Source organism: Pantherophis guttatus, chromosome 3 (genome assembly GCF_059756535.1).
Source record: "Pantherophis guttatus breed Tessera chromosome 3, ASM5975653v1, whole genome shotgun sequence".
Taxonomy (NCBI): domain Eukaryota; kingdom Metazoa; phylum Chordata; class Lepidosauria; order Squamata; family Colubridae; genus Pantherophis; species Pantherophis guttatus.
This window is the reverse complement of record NC_142065.1, coordinates 153,959,207-153,976,253: the sequence shown is the minus strand read 5'-3', so window position 1 is coordinate 153,976,253 and position 17,047 is coordinate 153,959,207. Positions and strand designations below refer to the sequence as shown.

Below are 17,047 nucleotides of genomic sequence, written 5' to 3'. Positions count from 1 at the left end.
AAACCATGAAGGATGAATCAACACAAAAGGAAAGCATTTCAAAACACCTATCAAGACCACATTAGTAATATTTGTCCATTTTCAAGTATGTGTGTGTATCTATGTGTGTTCAAATAAAGTTGTCTTCAATAATTATTTGTTTATGAAAGCTTTTGGATAGTTACGTTCCCTAGGACTAGTTGTGAAGCATCCAAATGGAAATAAAAGTTCTTTACTTTACAAGGCATTTTCTAGTTTAGATCAGTTATATCAATCTTGAGCACCCTCTGCTGTCTGAATTAGGCTATGAATTAGATTGTGTCCAAGGATCACACAAACACTTATTATGCATTTAATATGTTATTTGACATTTTTTCTGAAAAACAGTGAAATAGTTGACATGATAGTTGTAAACTTGGATGTTGAAATTCAATTAATATTTTTTGTAAAACATTTTAAAGACTAGTTGTACTTTTTAAGATTCATCCCTTTATTTGTTTAACCAGCTGTTAACATCATTATATGGGTTTGCTTCAAGTAATTCCTATACAGATAGACAGACATTCTTTCACTACATTTTTCTGACTCATTTAAATTAAAAGTGCCATTTTAGTGGAACGTATTCAAAGCTTTGAGGAAACTAAGAACAGCAGCCTTTGGCTGTTGTTCTTCGTTTCTACAAAGGTTTGAACTTAGATAAATGCAACATAGCCCTTAAACACAAAATGTATTATTAAATTCTAGGTTTTGACAGTTGATGAATAGTTCAGAATACATAGAAATAGAGCTGCTGACATATCATTTTGTAGTCAAATTATTTAAAAAATAAATATCTATTCCAGTAAGTACCCAGACTGAATATCCTGTTGTCAAGTTATTTTGGATTTATGTCTTCTTAAAATATAGCAAGATTTTTTTTTATTTGTTCTAATAACTGTAATCCAGTACAGAAGGTTTGGAATAGATTTTTAGTTGTCTGGGAAGCATTCCCATGTTCAGCCATTGCTTTCCTTTGCAATTAAATAATTGAGATGCCTTGGGCAAAATACAGATAATGACAAAATTTTTTACTTTGTATTTATTAATCAAAAGGCAAAATGATATTTGGACTACAGATGAAATATGCATAAACGTATATATTTTTATATCAAACAAGTATGAACTGATAAATAAAGCAGTAAAGTTGATTTTAAAATTTACCTAATTTGAATGATACCGGTAATTATAATTTTAATGTACTTTTTATATTTTAGTATTAGTTTAGTAGTGGGTTTTTTTTGTATGATAGCTGTCATATTCAATAAAATATTTTGCTTCTGTGTAATATATATATCTGTGTAATTCAGATTTTTGACAGATGTCTATATTATTCTTGTGATCACTATATTATATCCATATGATATACAAGTCATATGTACTGTATATGCAAATATTTAAAAATTGCTTAGGTTTAGTAATAATTTCTCTAAATGAAAAGTAGACGAGTTAGAATATTGAAAGAATCACTGAAAATCAGATTTGAAATAACATTTGATAATAAAATTAAAAGAAAATTTAAAAAATAGTGCTTGAAGTATTAACCATAGGTTAGAGAGTGTTGATTGTTAATTTTAAAAGCATCCAGATAGGTGGATCTCTTACAAAAAACATGTAACTCTGGCATTCTTCAGTTTTTCTGATACCCTTTTTTAGATTGTTTAAGTGTGTCCATCTTATATTCTAAACAATATATTAATTTCATTTTAATAAAATTAATATTTTAATTGATCTAACATGACTTTCCATAAATAACAGTTAAGAATATTTTTGTGGAATGCTTCACTTTTGCAGAACAATTTGATATTAGGGTCTAATCAATATATTTAAAAGGAAGAGCTGTTGATCTCAGCTTTAATTAGTTCTCAATAGAAGTATATATGATTAGGCTCTTAAATGGTTTTGTTTTACATTGGATGGCCTTTTAATAACTTCCCCTTTATTATTGATGTAATCAAATATTTTTTTATTTTATATTGTTTCTTAATTATCATACTAGCTTTATCATTCAGAAATTAAAACTCTTGCTCATTCAATTATTTGAAATAATTGAATAATTGAGAACAGATATTTCCTTGTTTAAGCGAAGCAATATCATTCTTACCCCTTATTGTTGGTATAATCCATTTTTTTTACTGAAAGTGATTAGCTACTTAAAACTTGGTACATAAATTAAAGAGGATCTAAATGGATATGTGATTGTTGCCATTAGTAGCATTTTAGATTATAGAGGCAATTATTGTGTTCATTATCCTACAACACCCCCTTTACAAAACTATTCTGTTTTGTACAAATTTTCCCCAAGAGATTAAAAATTTCCAGTTTCAAACTTCTTTTTGTTATCATAGTTGTTTAAAACAACACAAATATTATGGTAAACATGAAAAAAATATTCTACAGGTATTGAAGATAGAAAAAAACCAGCCATATTAGGATTAAATTTGAATTAAATTTTTTTTGATGAAGTTATTTGCTTGTTTATATTACAAAATTTATTCCTTTTTAGTATTAAATATTTTTTTAACAAATAACAACTTTTACAAATGTTAGACAATGTGGCATGGTTGCTTTTTGGCATATCAGAAAACCGTGTGTGTGTGTATGTACGTGTACGTGTACGTGTACGTACATAATAGAAATGATAAAACCATAAACATGTGTGAATTGAAGAAGTGTTAGTATACATAACCAGTCATGTTAGCTAAGCACTTAAGTATCTCTAAAACCTTTTACATTAATTTTAAAGAGCACATAAACTTACTGAATGAGCTCCAAACTTGCATCCAAATCTATCTCCATCAATTAGGGAAGTTTTTATCCTTTTGGTTATCTGCATATGTGTACTCAGAGACTATGCATAACATTTGGGCCCATAAATGCCATTTCTCAAAGGAAACTTTGTATTCTTTTCTGTCAGGTTTTGTCTTGGCTTTTACAGTCATTCAGAGCTATGATGCAGCAAGAAAAGTGTGAGGTACTAGTTATGCATATTGCAAGACAGTGATTCTTTATTGTATTACAAAAAAAAAGCCCAACTCTAGAAGGCCAGATTAAATCATTCCTTTCACTTTTTAATGGGATTTGGATGAATAGAGTAAAATATGCACTTTGCATTCATTGATAGCATCTTTAGGTTGAGGTAATTGAGTCTTTTTTCCCTGACTGAATGAATAATGACTTCATCTGATCCTCAGCGAGGCCTGAAACTTAGACTGCCTTTGTCAACGCAAAAAGATCAGGGCTTTGAAACATGCTCTACTTCCCTGGCTTAATTTTTCTTCATTTTAATCCAGAAACCTATTTTTCTCAATAATTCAAGCATAAACTATGTAGTAGTTGAAGCTGCGGATATTGGAAGATATTTGTTCTCATTGTGCTTGCTTTTTTAAATGTAGTTGATAAATCAGCCACTGTGGTCTTCAGCTGCCGAGTTCTCTGGGGAAGAGACTGCCCATAAACAACAATGAATTCTGAACTTTCCAGAAGAACTTTAATTCTATTCTTATACATTTTTTTCTCCTTTTGGAATATTATGCCCTCTTACTCTTTTTAACAAACTGAACTTTCTCTGGTGTTTCTGTGTGGTATCATTATCTTGGCTACCTTATTGCAAAAGTGTCATTTAGAACCGCATATTCAAAGCGTCAACTGGTATAACCTGTTTTTGAATTAGTATGAGTTTATGATATTTGAACTAGAAGTAATTGAAATGTAACTGAAGAAATACCTTCAACAATTTTTACTTTTGTAAATCCTTTTTTTAAAATATACTGTTTCAACATCAAATATATCAATTCAAGCTAAGATAGTTCAACTGAATCTAATTAATTTCATTTGAAACTAATCTATTACACACATTTCACCATACACTGATTTAGTATAATCCAAACCTGAATACTTTATTGAAATCATTTAACTCTTACATGAATTATGATTTCTGTAATAATCCAAGAGGATACAGAAAGGTAATACAACCTGCTAGGATTGAGTTAGATTAATTGGGAGGGGGGGGATTTGTAATTATTGAATGAAGTTTAAAGTTAGAACCAGAAATAAAAACAATCACTAGAAATATTCTTCTATATTTTTGGATTTACCGATATATCCCCTTCATGTGGCTTGGGAACCATGAAAGAATAGTGGAAGCAAAGTACAGTAAATTCAGTCTGAACTAATTGCATAGGGAATCATATTGTAGGTTACTTTTATTACAGGAAAACTGCAATCCATTTGAAGGTTGGATTGTGCTTCAGTTTCTTGACTCTCATCCAGTCCACTGGCAGGAATGGAATACAATTAAAAATACCCACTGCTTTACCCAAATTAGTTGAAAAGAAGAATAAAGCTGCTGGTCACCTGCATATCAGTACAACCACTTCCCAAAACAACATCTCTCTAGAAATTTAATGTAGATACAGTACCCAATAACTCATGCTATAATGTGAAAAGCATAACTGTATAATTTCTAATTGGTCTTACAAATATGTTTCCATGTTTTTTATGAACGATAAATCTCAGATTTCTCTAATATTTAATCCTACATCTATTTAAAGTCTTGTGGGAGTATAAAGATCTCAGTACCCTCTATGTACTAATATATAAAATATTGGTATAATGATATATACAATATTTAAAATTGTATTTTTAGGGACTTTCAAAGTTAGGAATTCAATTAAAAATCATGTTATATGTAATAAAAGCTTAAAAGTGATAAAATCATGGCATTACTCTTATCTATTATTCTTGGTTAAATAGACTTGCACAAAGACAGCTATAATTTTTAATTAATGAAAAAGCTTCAAACCAATTTATAAAGACACAACAAAGCCACAGTAAAACATTTGATTATATTTATAATAAAATATATATTATAAAATATATCAGTGTATTCTTCTAATTTAATATAAGCTTCTAATAAGCTATGTTAACAGGAAGCAAACCCCACACTCACTAGCACTGATGATATTACTCTGGTCAAGCAATGAAACATCTGCAAGAAAACAGCCAAACGCAGAGAGCATCAAGGGCTCCATAATTCAACCTTGAGCTACACATATTCTTGTCTATTCTTCTAATTGTTTATATTTAGATATTTCAAATAAACACAAAATGTAGTTTGAAATTCAGTTACGTAGCTTAAATTTAGTTATTTAGCAAAATAGTTATTAAATATATATTGCTTCCTTTTAGGTTGGTTTGCTGGATCTTGAACTGAATCAACTGACCAAAGCACTGTTCTTGGCTCTAGTTGCACTTTCAGTTGTCATGGTAACCTTGCAAGGATTTGTGGGACCATGGTACCGCAATCTTTTTCGGTTTCTTCTCCTTTTTTCTTATATAATCCCAATCAGGTATGTATAAAATGAAATAAAATACAGATATATTTTTTTAAAAATAAAAATGTAGTTACATTTCTAATTGTGAATAAAATTGATCTCAACAAGAGGAAGGTATAGAAGATATACTATATATTCTGTTAAAACATTGTATAAAACTCCATGCTGTTGTATCTTTTATTTATTTTGCTGGAGTAATTCATCTATACTGTACAATATATTTAGTTGCATGAATGTATTTTTATAACATAATCTTACCAGAAAATACAATTTCTGGAAAGGTGTTTATTTGGAAGATTTTATTTTGTTTAGATGCCTTAATACATTATTGAATTAAGAATGTCTGTGCTTTACTTTCAGGTACATTTAAAAATGTTAAAAAAGGAATAAAGTTATATTATAATTAGAATCTTATGGTTTTCAAAAATAGTTTTATTTTATTAGGCAATGGTGCTTAATTTTGAGTTCTTTTGACTGTTACGTTTTCTACATAATATGACCTAAAATGTGATCTGTTTTCCACATAGTCCCAAAACTAGAAAAAGAACATTATATTTGTTTATTTATTTATTGAGGAAAATGATCCAAAGCTACATAGTTGTGTGTGGCCGAAGTGAGCTTTTGCTGTCATTAATTGGTGTGCCTTCATTGGGCCGCAGTAACTGCAATTAAAGATTTCTGATAACTTTTCAAATATTTATTTATTTCCCATCTTTATAATTTTTATAATAACTCAAGCACACCTGAACTCCCATGTCCTCCTATTTTCCCAGAACACCAAATTTATGAGTTGCATTGGGCTGAGAGACAGTGATTAATCCAAGGTCACCCAGTTGACTTCCATGCCTAAGGCAGGACTAGAACTCACAGTCTCCTGGTATCTAGCCTAGTGTCTTAACCACTATACCAAATTGGCTTTCTACACATTTGATCAATCCTGCACATAATTTGGAGAATTTAGCTCAATCTTACAGAACAGCTTTAACACAGAAATGTTGGTGGGCTTCCTTTCATGAACTGCTACAGTTCCACAACACTTCCTTTCATGAACTGCTACCTTCCACAATACTTTATAGGATTAAGGACAGGACTTTGATTTAGCTATTCCAAAACATTAACTTTCTTCTGCTTTAACCATTCTTTAATGATACAGCTTGTGTATTTTGGGTCGTTATCTTGCTGCATGACCCACTTTCTTTTGAGCTTCAGTTCATACACAGATACCTTGACATTTTCCTGTAAAATTTTCTGGTACAATTCAGATCTTGTAGTTCCATCAATGATGACAAGCTGTCCTGGTCCAGAGTCAACAAACCATCCCCAAACTATGATATGCCACCACCGTGTTTTATAGATGAAATAAAGTTCTTATGCTGGGATGCAGTGTTTGCCTTTTTCCAGTATAACATTTTTCAGTCTGTTTTGGTCTCATCCATTCACAGAAAATTCTTCCAATAGTCTTCTGGTTTATCCATTTGGGTTTTTGCAAACTAGGCAGGCAGCAGTGTTATTTTTGGAGTAGTGGTTTTTTCCTTAAAACTCTGCTGTATCACACCTTTGTTGTTCAGTGTTCTTCTGATAGCATCATGAGTCTGATATTCACCAATGCAAAACAGGCCTTTAGTTCCCTAGATATTAGTATGGGTTTTTTTGAGACCTCTCAGAGTATGAAATGCCTTGCTCTTGATATGATTTTCATTGGTCAATCTTCCTGAGAAAGATAATAGTAGTCTTAATTACCTCCATTTGTAAATAATCTGCTTGACAGTGAACTGGTGAAGTACAATTTTGGGGAAATCTTTTTGTAACCCTGTCTGAGCTGGTAAGCATTAACAACTGTTTTTCAGACTGCCCTCAAAAATCTACTTTGTTTCATCCATAATACACTAATTTTCCCTTCAAATGAACTGATAATCTTCTGTACATACACCTTACATACAAATATGTAGCTTTGGAACATTTTCCTAAAGAAGTAAATGAATAATTATGTTTTTGACTCGTTTGTTTAATTGAATTATCCTTCTCTAATTTTAGGACTTGTGTAGAGACAGGTCATGTTTTGGTCATACCTATGCAGACAATTGAACATTCAAAAGTTCACCAACTTTTAAGCACATTTTTATTACATAAAAATGGAGAAATTACTGTATTAAATACCTGCTTTTTATTTGTTTTATATTCTGATTGTTGGTTTGATGTGAAGGTAGTGATCAGTACATCTATTATTATTATTATTATTATTATTTGAATTTGAATTTATATACCGCCCTACACATATTACAAACATTAAAAAAACCAGTTAAAAATACATTAAATGATTTGGCCCACAGACAAATTTAAAACACCCCAATTTATAAAACAAATTTAAAATAATTTAAAAGGAAGGTTAGGCCAGACCAGCCTGTTGGTATAAGAATGTTTTGATGGCACGGCGGAAAGTGCGCAAATCCGGGATACTCCGTATCTCCCGGGGGGAGCTCGTTCCAGATGGCAGGTGCCCCCACAGAGAAGGCTCTCCCCCTGGGGGCCGCCAGTCGATTGTTTGGCCGACGGCACCCTGAGAAGACCCTCTCTATGGGAGCGTACTGATCGATGAGAGGCTACTGGTGGCAGAAGGCGGTCTCGTAAATATCCCGGTCCTAAGCCATGGAGCGCTCTAAAGGTGGTAACCAAAACCTTGAAGTGCACCCGGAAGACCACTGGGAGCCAGTGCAGCTCATGCAGGAGGGGAGTCACATGGGGGCGCCACATAGCTCCCGTAACCACCCGCGCGGGCACATTCTGGACCAGCTGGAGCCTCTGAGTGCTCCTCAAGGGGAGCCCCATGTAGAGAGCATTGCAGTAATCCAGGCGGGAAGTGACGAGAGCATGAATGACCGTACATAACGAGTCCCGATCCAGAAAGGCTGGAACCCTGAACTGGCGAATCAGGGGAACCTGATAGAAAGTCCTCCCAGCCACAGCCGTCAAGTGCTCTTCTAAAGACAGCCGTGAGTCCAGAAGGACACCTAAGTTGTGAGCCCTCTCCGTGGGGGCCATCGACTCGCCCCCAATAGTCAGTGATGGCACCAACTGACTATATCGGGACGTCAGAAACCACAGCCACTCGGTCTTGGATGGGTTGAGCCTGAGTCTGTTTCTCCCCATCCAGATCCGTACGGCCTCCAGGCACCGGGACATCACTTCAAGGGCATCATCATATTCTAAAAGAACAAAGAATAGATTTTTACAATTATAATTAAAGCAACCATCTTGTCAGCAAACAAAATAATAAGGCATTTTGCTCTATGCACAGGAAATACAGCTTCTTAAAATGTGAATCACAGCTTCTTGAAGTCTGTTTTCCTCACTAGCTCTTGAAAATAATTGTAGCCAACTTTCTGATCCATTTGAGATTATAGAATAATCTCTGATGTGTTTTAAACTCTCAAAGAAAAGGTGTAAATGAAACTAATTGATCATAAAAAGCAATAGTTACAATATTCAGAATGTAGGAGCTTTTAAATTTTGTTTTGCCATGCATAAAGACTTTGTTACAGTCCCAAGAAAAGAATGTAAATTATTGTATCTTTAATAACTATTGTTATTTAAACCACTACATGAATTTCACTTAATTGCATGAAAGTAGACAATTTTATTTTATTTCACTTAATTGTAAGTAAATTGTAAGGAACTTCATTGCTAGCAAACATATTATTTTGTCTCTTTTTAAGATTCTGGATCTATATATAAACTCTTAATGCACATAAATATAGAATTTTGAAAAATAAGGCTGGGTCTCTACTCACTAGAATATATCTGATGGGAGAGGGCATGTATTCTCTTAACACTACAGGCAAGAAATTTGATATAGTAACACAGATTTCAGCTTAATATTGCAAGCTGTCCGTTTCCTAAACATAAACAAAAACAACTTATGCAACTGAAGTAGACTGTAAATAACTTTTCATACAGCAATTTGATGCCAAGGGAAGAGAACATTATACATTGAAGATTCTCTGAGTAAACTCCTCATTATTTTCATGTGCAATGGGACCTTTTTGTGATGGCTTGGTACATATGTCTATTGAATTATTGGATTGGAGAGAAAACAGTATTCCCAAACAGTCTATTTTGGGAATGAATATAGGCTTTCCCACCTCAAGGGCTGCTGTTTCTTTGTCATCCTGACCTTCCATCTTGTATCTTAATACATAAGTACTACTTGTATCTTAATTTTGTGTCTTATTATATATGTGTTGTATGTCTTAATACATAAGTACTACTACATCTTGTGTCTTAATACATAAGTACTACTACAGCAATGCATAAGATTCTGAGGGACCATAGTGGAAACTATGAATGTGAATATTTGCATGAATGTGCTGGACTTTGAAAAGGCAGCTCAGTAGTGACCTAGATTCAAGTTGCCACCTTGCCACGGACATTTATTTATTTATTATTTATTTATTAATCAAATTTCTATACCGCCCTACTCCCGGAGGACTCAGGGCGGTGAACAGCCAAGATAAAATACAGATAATACAAATATTAAAAGTCCCTTAAAATTATTAAATATTTTGGCCGAAACACAGATTAAAACACCCAATTTATAAAATCAAACGAATTAAAAATTTAAAAGAGGAGAGTTAGGCCAGGCCACATGCTCACTGTGTGACTTTGGGCCAGCCATTTTCTCTCAGAATAACCTAATAGACAGGCTTGTTGTTACAAAATAAGAAAGTATCTCTGGGCAAAACAGACTTGAGGTCTAAGAAAAAGATACAGCCTAAATGCAGTAACAAATAAATGTGTGTCAGTGTGCTTAAGAGAGAGGTGGGTTTTGGGGAGTGTTTGGATTTAAGTGTACATATGCAATTGCTTAATTCTGAATTAAATAAATATATATGGGCACAATTGATTTTGAATGAATGTGTAAGAGTTTGTGTGATCTTTCACGTACGTGCCTTTGATATGTATGTGTCTTCAATGTTTTAGATCATTTCAACTCCTCTGCCCATTTTTAAATACACCCAGGCATATACCCAGGCATTTTTTTACATACCCCCCCCCCTACATTTTGAGCACCATCATTCATATGCCTCTAAAAGCAAGCTTAGTTCAGGAAAAGTTGTGCATCCTTTCTCTAGTCCCAGAAGCTAAAAAGATAAGACCCAAGACTATAAGAGGCTCACCTTTTCTTGGCTTGCTCCACTTGGGAAGAAACTCAGCAAAACTTGCTGCTTCAGCAGGTACACTGTCCTAACTTACATAGGTGACAGATTCATTATTTATTGAGAGTATTCTAAAATGCTCAGTAACTATTTGTTTTTAATGCGTATTTTATTATATATTGTTAACAAAACAAGTGAATAGAGAGCTTCTGTTTTGGGGTTTATATTAATAGAGTAAATTTTAAAAGGGACCTGATATTGTAACTTTAAGAACCTAGGTCTTTAGTGAGTTTAGAACCTGCTTGATTTCCCTTTAACCCAGGATGGCAATGTTCTGATTATATTTTTCAAGATATATTTATGGTGCATGGCTTTTTTTTGAGATTGTATCTTACTAGGTAACCTATAGTTGGCATTATTTCATAGATGCCTATTTCAGCTTCATGAATATTTATTGAAATCAAGTTTTGTCTACATTAGAATCTGAAAAATTACTGCTCTTGGGGAATATTTTAGATTTTTTACTGATTATCATTTATTGCTACACTAATGTAGAGCTAAACTATACGATCATAATGATCATCTGAAGTTGCCAGTTGTTTATATGTAATCAAACATCTACAATCCATCCAATATTGGGTAACAGCAAGTAAAATGTGAGCAATAAGGTAAGCTTAGTTAGAGATAAATGGTTTTTTATACTTCCCCTGTAATTCTTTTGCTACTACAGGTCAAAAATTCTCCTAAGGAATTTTATTTGGGCTAAAGGCAGCTGGAAATTATTGTGCATGACACTACAAAACTATTCTAAGTAAATCATTGGGTGAAAGGATACTATTAACCCATCAGGAGATCAGCATTCTACAAAGCTGGCAAGGTAGTGACTAACAGGATAACATAACATTATTGTAGGGTCTTTCCAAATGACTTTTTTAGCACAGCTAATTGCACAGTTGTTGCGCATGATCCTGACATGTTTCTCAAGGTTGCGCTTTTTCAGTGATCTCTCATTTTCTCAGTTTGCAAGATACAGTATTTCGTGCTGAGAAAACAATATTTTTCCTCATCTACTTTAGTTGTAACTACTCTGAAGAGTGAAATTATAGTCGGACAATTGTGAGAATTTTATAACAAGCATGATTCTTACAGACTGTTCCTGCTTTGTGCAATGTGGATCCTTTCTGTAACCCAGTACTAAGAACTCAAACTTCTGTTCATTGATAAATGATTATTATAGGATCATTTAATTAGTGTTCCAAATTATCATTAGTGTCAATTTCTGTAACTTAAAAAGAAAAATCTATCAAAGTTTTCATTGAGGTGTGATTCATTATATAAAGAATTTCAAGACTAATATTCTCACTAAGAAATAGTGAGAAAATTCTAAATCTTTATCTCCTGAAGGCAAAGATTTAGAATTTTATGAAACAGTTACACATTGTTGATTTCTGATTTATTGGACCCGCGAGGGAGATATGAGAAAGAGAGAGAATATTTGGATGATTTGGACTACAGATTACCTTCAGATGGAGGTAGATAGTATGAATTGTAAAAAGACAATGGTAGAAAATCAAGATAAACCCGTCAAAATTACAATAAATATTTCATTTTTACTGGCAAAAATTAGTAAAACTATTTATCGTTTTATTATTGGGAAGCGTTTTCTTTAGGTTTCCATTCTGAGATTAAAAACATACCATTTTTATACAATCAAGAGTAAATATTGAATTACCTTGAAAAAATATAACTTGTTTCACATTTGAGAATAGTTCATAATACTTTTTATAACCCTAAGGGTGATTTCATGCACTTTTCCAAGCATCTTAGATCAGTATTTTTCAAATGTTTGAAGACAGATTTTTTGAAATTCCATATAAATTTGCATATGATGCCAATTCTATCCATTGTTGAAAACTTGGAATCAGTGTAATATTCAGCCTATCAAAATTTATCTTCATTAAAATCTGTCTTCACAAAAATACATACTGTATTATAGGTATGTACTGTAGTAGCCTAATTTTCTTCACTTAAAAGTTTATATTCTATGTGAACATTAGTCCACAAAATTTTAAGTGATGAGGTTTTTTTTCCCTTCAATACTTCCAATGTTGTACCTGCGGGAGATTATTTATTTATTAGGTTTTTGTCCTGCCTTTATTACTTTATAAAATAATTCCCATATTATTCATGCCTAAGTTACTTATTTGATTTTAAAAATTGAATTTATAAACCCTCTACCACCCCAAACTTATCTTTTAGATCTTGGGAACAGTTCACATAAGACCACCTATTTGTGTGAACGACATTGTTGTTTTGCAGAATGAATCTTAAGAAACAGTGGTTTGCATTACATATACTTTCCTTTCAGTTGATTACTCCCAGTGTATAAAATATATACACTATTTAACTACGGAGACATAAGGATAATGCCTGAAATTCTTAATGATTGCTTTTGTTACCTGAAATTTCAATAGGTCTGTATTTAGAGATGTCTGGATGGTTTTCTCCATTCAGTTCCTTTCCAAAGCATCAGAAGAGGTTTGAAGATTTAAGAAGAATATAGGTAGAAAGAGATTGATTTTCAGTTATGTATATTTCAACTTCAGTGCAGTAAATTATAGGGATTCTGGGATTATATAATAAAAGCTTCATAGAAAACATTATTTGGAAGAGAAGTTTTGAAGTAAAAGACTTAAAGGGAGACTTTTGTCCAAATATATTAATATCTATGACTTTCTGTACTGTGATTGAGTACAATCTCATATAAATCAATAAGTAATCAATATATTGGTAGCAATAAAGGACATAGTTGGTAACTCATCTTCAAGTCATAACTTCTTTTCCCCACTATGTCAACATGAGCACTCAAGGACAGAGCAAAGTCAAAGATTACTTACAATTTGTAAATTGATACCGAAGACATGCACCAGATTGAGTACACCAAATCACCATATTATCAGAAATGTCTCGATTAAATATTGGGTAGGCCACTCTAGAAAGGTAGATTTGTTATTTGAAACAAAACCATGTTCTGGATCTCTGCCAACTCCAAGACCTGTTCTAATAGCTTTGCAGCTCTAAACTCCAACTATTCCTACCAATGCTAGGTTAGCCTGCAATAAACTTCCCTCATCCATTACTTGATCGTGGAGGAGAGGGATGATCTTGCTTGCAACACCAAAACCTAGTTGGACATGAGGGAGGATCCCCTTTTAGAAATGTACCCTCCAGGTTACAGGTATAGAACAAATCCACAAATTTGTGTAACCACAAATCCACAGCAGATCCCTGTGGAAAGTGGCTTTTCTAATCCTGGAGTCTTAGGTAGCCTTTAAAAGAGCTGTAGAAGACATTGAAAAGTGTGAGATCCTCTGTGAGATTGAGCCATATAAATCAGTTAGGACTGTTGTTTATTTATCTTTCTCTTTGCAGTGTAGTGGAATCCTGCCCAAGGTTTCTCAACTGTGTGGCTAAATTTGCACTGGAGTTCCCCAGGCTATTAGTCCTGGTGGACTTCAACTTGACTTGTTTGGGCTTACCGTTAGTGATGGCTTAGAAGTTTATGACCAGCATAACAACCATGGACGTAAGCCAACTTCTTGAATACTCAGCCCACAATGGAGATCACTTATTAAATCTAGTCTTTTAGCAATGTGATCTGGGCTCAGGTTATATTAACACCATCCATTGCAAGAAAGTGAGGCTTCTTTGATTAGCCTCCCTGGGTTGTTGGTGAACTCAATTGAATATCAGAAGGAATTTGTCTGGTTGAAACTTTAGTTGGAATGGAATGAGATGTGACAAGCATCCTGTGCAAACAATGAAGCAACTTCACTACTCTACTCATATTCTGTCTGCAGACAGCCCGCTGGCATCCCATTTAGTGCCCAGGCCCCTTCTGGGTAAGGAGAGGCCAAGGCAGCCTTGCAAGGCTACTTTAAAGAATATTCTTGTGTCTGTCAAAGTTGCTCAAGTTGAAGGTTGATTGGGTAACCCCTATAGAGGTTATCTAGGAAGCATTTGAGCCAATTACTCCTGAGAAAATAAACAAGATCCTTGGGGCTATGTGTTTTGCCACCTATGTTCTGGACCTATGACTTTTCTGGTTGATCAGGCTTCCTGGGAAGTGGCATGCAGTTGGGTTGGAACAATGCTTAATGCCTCATTGTGGGAGTGAGTGGTGTTACCTGCCTTGAAGTACACAGTGATATGCCTATTCCTCATGAGGCTATCCTTGGACTTGACCATGTTGGACAGTCTTTGCTCAGTCTCCAACCTTTCCATTTTAGAGTTGATTACTGAGAAAGTGGTAGGTACTCAGTTCCAGGCCCTGGTTAAAATGGATTATATGGACCCTTTTCAGTCACGTTTCAGGCCAGATTACAGAACTGAGAAAACAGGCTAACTTTGTGGATGACTTGTAGAGTGCATGACCTGAAGATGAGGGTCATGCATCCATATTAGCCTTCCTCAATCTCTCAGCAGAATTCTGTATTATCGGCCATGGTATTCTTTTAGATCTGCTTCAGGTTTGGGAGTTGGGAAGTACTATTTTGCAACCATATTAAAGAAGAATTCAGTTCTGAATTTAAAAGATAAAGTGCTCATAGTGAGCGTTTTTCCTGTGACAACTTATGACTTTACCATAAGAGAATAATATGCCATTACAGAAGTTTACAATTAGGGTGCCAAATATAAATACTAAATTGAATTAATTATGAGATGGCATACTTACAATAAAGGATAGAATAGGTATGCATAATATTGCTGATTTCAAAGAAAAAAAATTAAAGCACGGCTTATGGTTTATAGTCATTCCTAGTGATGAAGTTCCAGGATCTAAGAACATGTATATTCTTTATTTATATAAATAAAATTGCAGATTTAATTGCACTATTTCCTTTTTTTTGTTGTTGTTTTTTATATTCAAATTAAAGTTGTTAAATTCAGGAGAGTCTGTTTTCTTTCCAGTTTACGTGTAAATCTAGATATGGGCAAAGCAGCATATGGTTGGATGATTATGAAGGATGATAATATACCTGGAACAGTTGTCAGGACAAGTACCATACCTGAAGAATTGGGACGCCTTGTATATCTACTGACAGATAAAACAGGTACATCTTGGAAATATATTTTATGGATGAACTTTATGCAGAAAATTACTAGTTGTCAATGTATATTAACCAGTATACCTTGATTAGGTGCTTCAATCTAATTGTCAAATTAGTTCCTTTTAACACTACTGTTTTTGGTATATTTAGGTGATTAACTGGGAAAAAACACAATATGGAATTTTACTAACCAGAATGTCTCTGTAAATGGAAAACTGCAGTATGTGTGCAAATTAAAGGACTGTGCTCAAAATGAAAGTAATGTGTAGGATTTTAAGCCAAAATTTCCAAGGCTGTTAATTTTGTATTTTATATCTAAACTGGTAAAAATAAAATAGGAGAGACAAAAGTTGCAATGGATATCATTAAGTATTGGATCCATTAGTATTTCCACATAGTTTCAAAGATACTTGAATTATGCCATAACATATCTAATTTCCCCATTAAAACCTGGTTGCTTAATTTCAAAAGCTATGATTCTTTCAGCCATTTCTATGAATGGTCTCTTGATAGGTTTATATGTTCTTGTCACATACCATGTAGGGGCTTTCCTATATTGAAAATTTTAAAAAGAATAAAGTAAAAGCTTACAAATATCTTACTGTGGCTCTAGTTTCTTTTGAAATGATTAAGAATTATTTGTAAAGTCTAAAGTGCATTACATTACTAACATAATTGCAAGGTAGTCCTTTGTATGATTGTAAATTGGGTTTGTGCTTCATCAATAAGCTTTTTGACAAGAAGCGTCCATCACTGTGGCTCTCTCATTTGCCACAGCAGAATAGAAAATGAAGTATCCCAATGATTGCATTATAGTTTCCTTATTGTGGGACAAGAAAGCAATGTGGTATAATTAGGTTTGATTGGAGTGCATGTTTCCGGTAAGATCTGAAATTAATGATGTTGCTATAGTGACACATCTGCGGCCACCAGTGCGTGAAACATAAAGTAATTCATTCGACAAGAGAAGACATCTGTTAACCGCAAGGATGCAGAGCATATTGACACTGACCAGAAATACTAGACGTTATGTGATAAATGAACAAATGATGCTTAAACAGGAGGACAGATAATTTGTACTTAATCTGCTGGGAGAACTTTAATCTTCTCACTGGCTGCATTTGACAATACCATTGTTTAAAGAACAATGCTGCAGAGAACTCATAAATTTTAAAACTTAACTCAGGGTGCAGCCTATTAAAGCAATACATTAATTCCTTTGTTAGAGAGTTTTTATCTTCATGTAGAACAAAGCCATTACTAAAAACACCCACTAAAACAACAGGTTCTTTAGGACTCACATTTTAATTATAGCATCCATTACCCAAAGTGCCAGGTTGTTTGGACTTGAATCACATATAAGTTTGACAGAAAGGCGTCATCCATTATTGGGGGAATGCTGTTTCCAGTGTTTTCCAAGGGCAGCTGAGCA

At 33.6% G+C, this 17,047-nt stretch overlaps 1 protein-coding gene across 4 annotated transcripts in view; it reads left to right on the top strand.

Moving 5' to 3' along the window:
- Window positions 1-17,047, top strand: part of ATP9B (ATPase phospholipid transporting 9B) — a 158,922-nt gene that overhangs the window by 84,841 nt on the left and 57,034 nt on the right. For all 4 annotated transcript variants that reach the window (XM_087890377.1, XM_087890376.1, XM_060682069.2 and 1 more), the window contains exons 12-13: window positions 5,206-5,366; window positions 15,476-15,618. In XM_087890377.1, coding sequence (XP_087746503.1) covers window positions 5,206-5,366; window positions 15,476-15,618 — 304 coding nt within the window. The remainder of the gene's footprint in view (window positions 1-5,205; window positions 5,367-15,475; window positions 15,619-17,047) is intronic.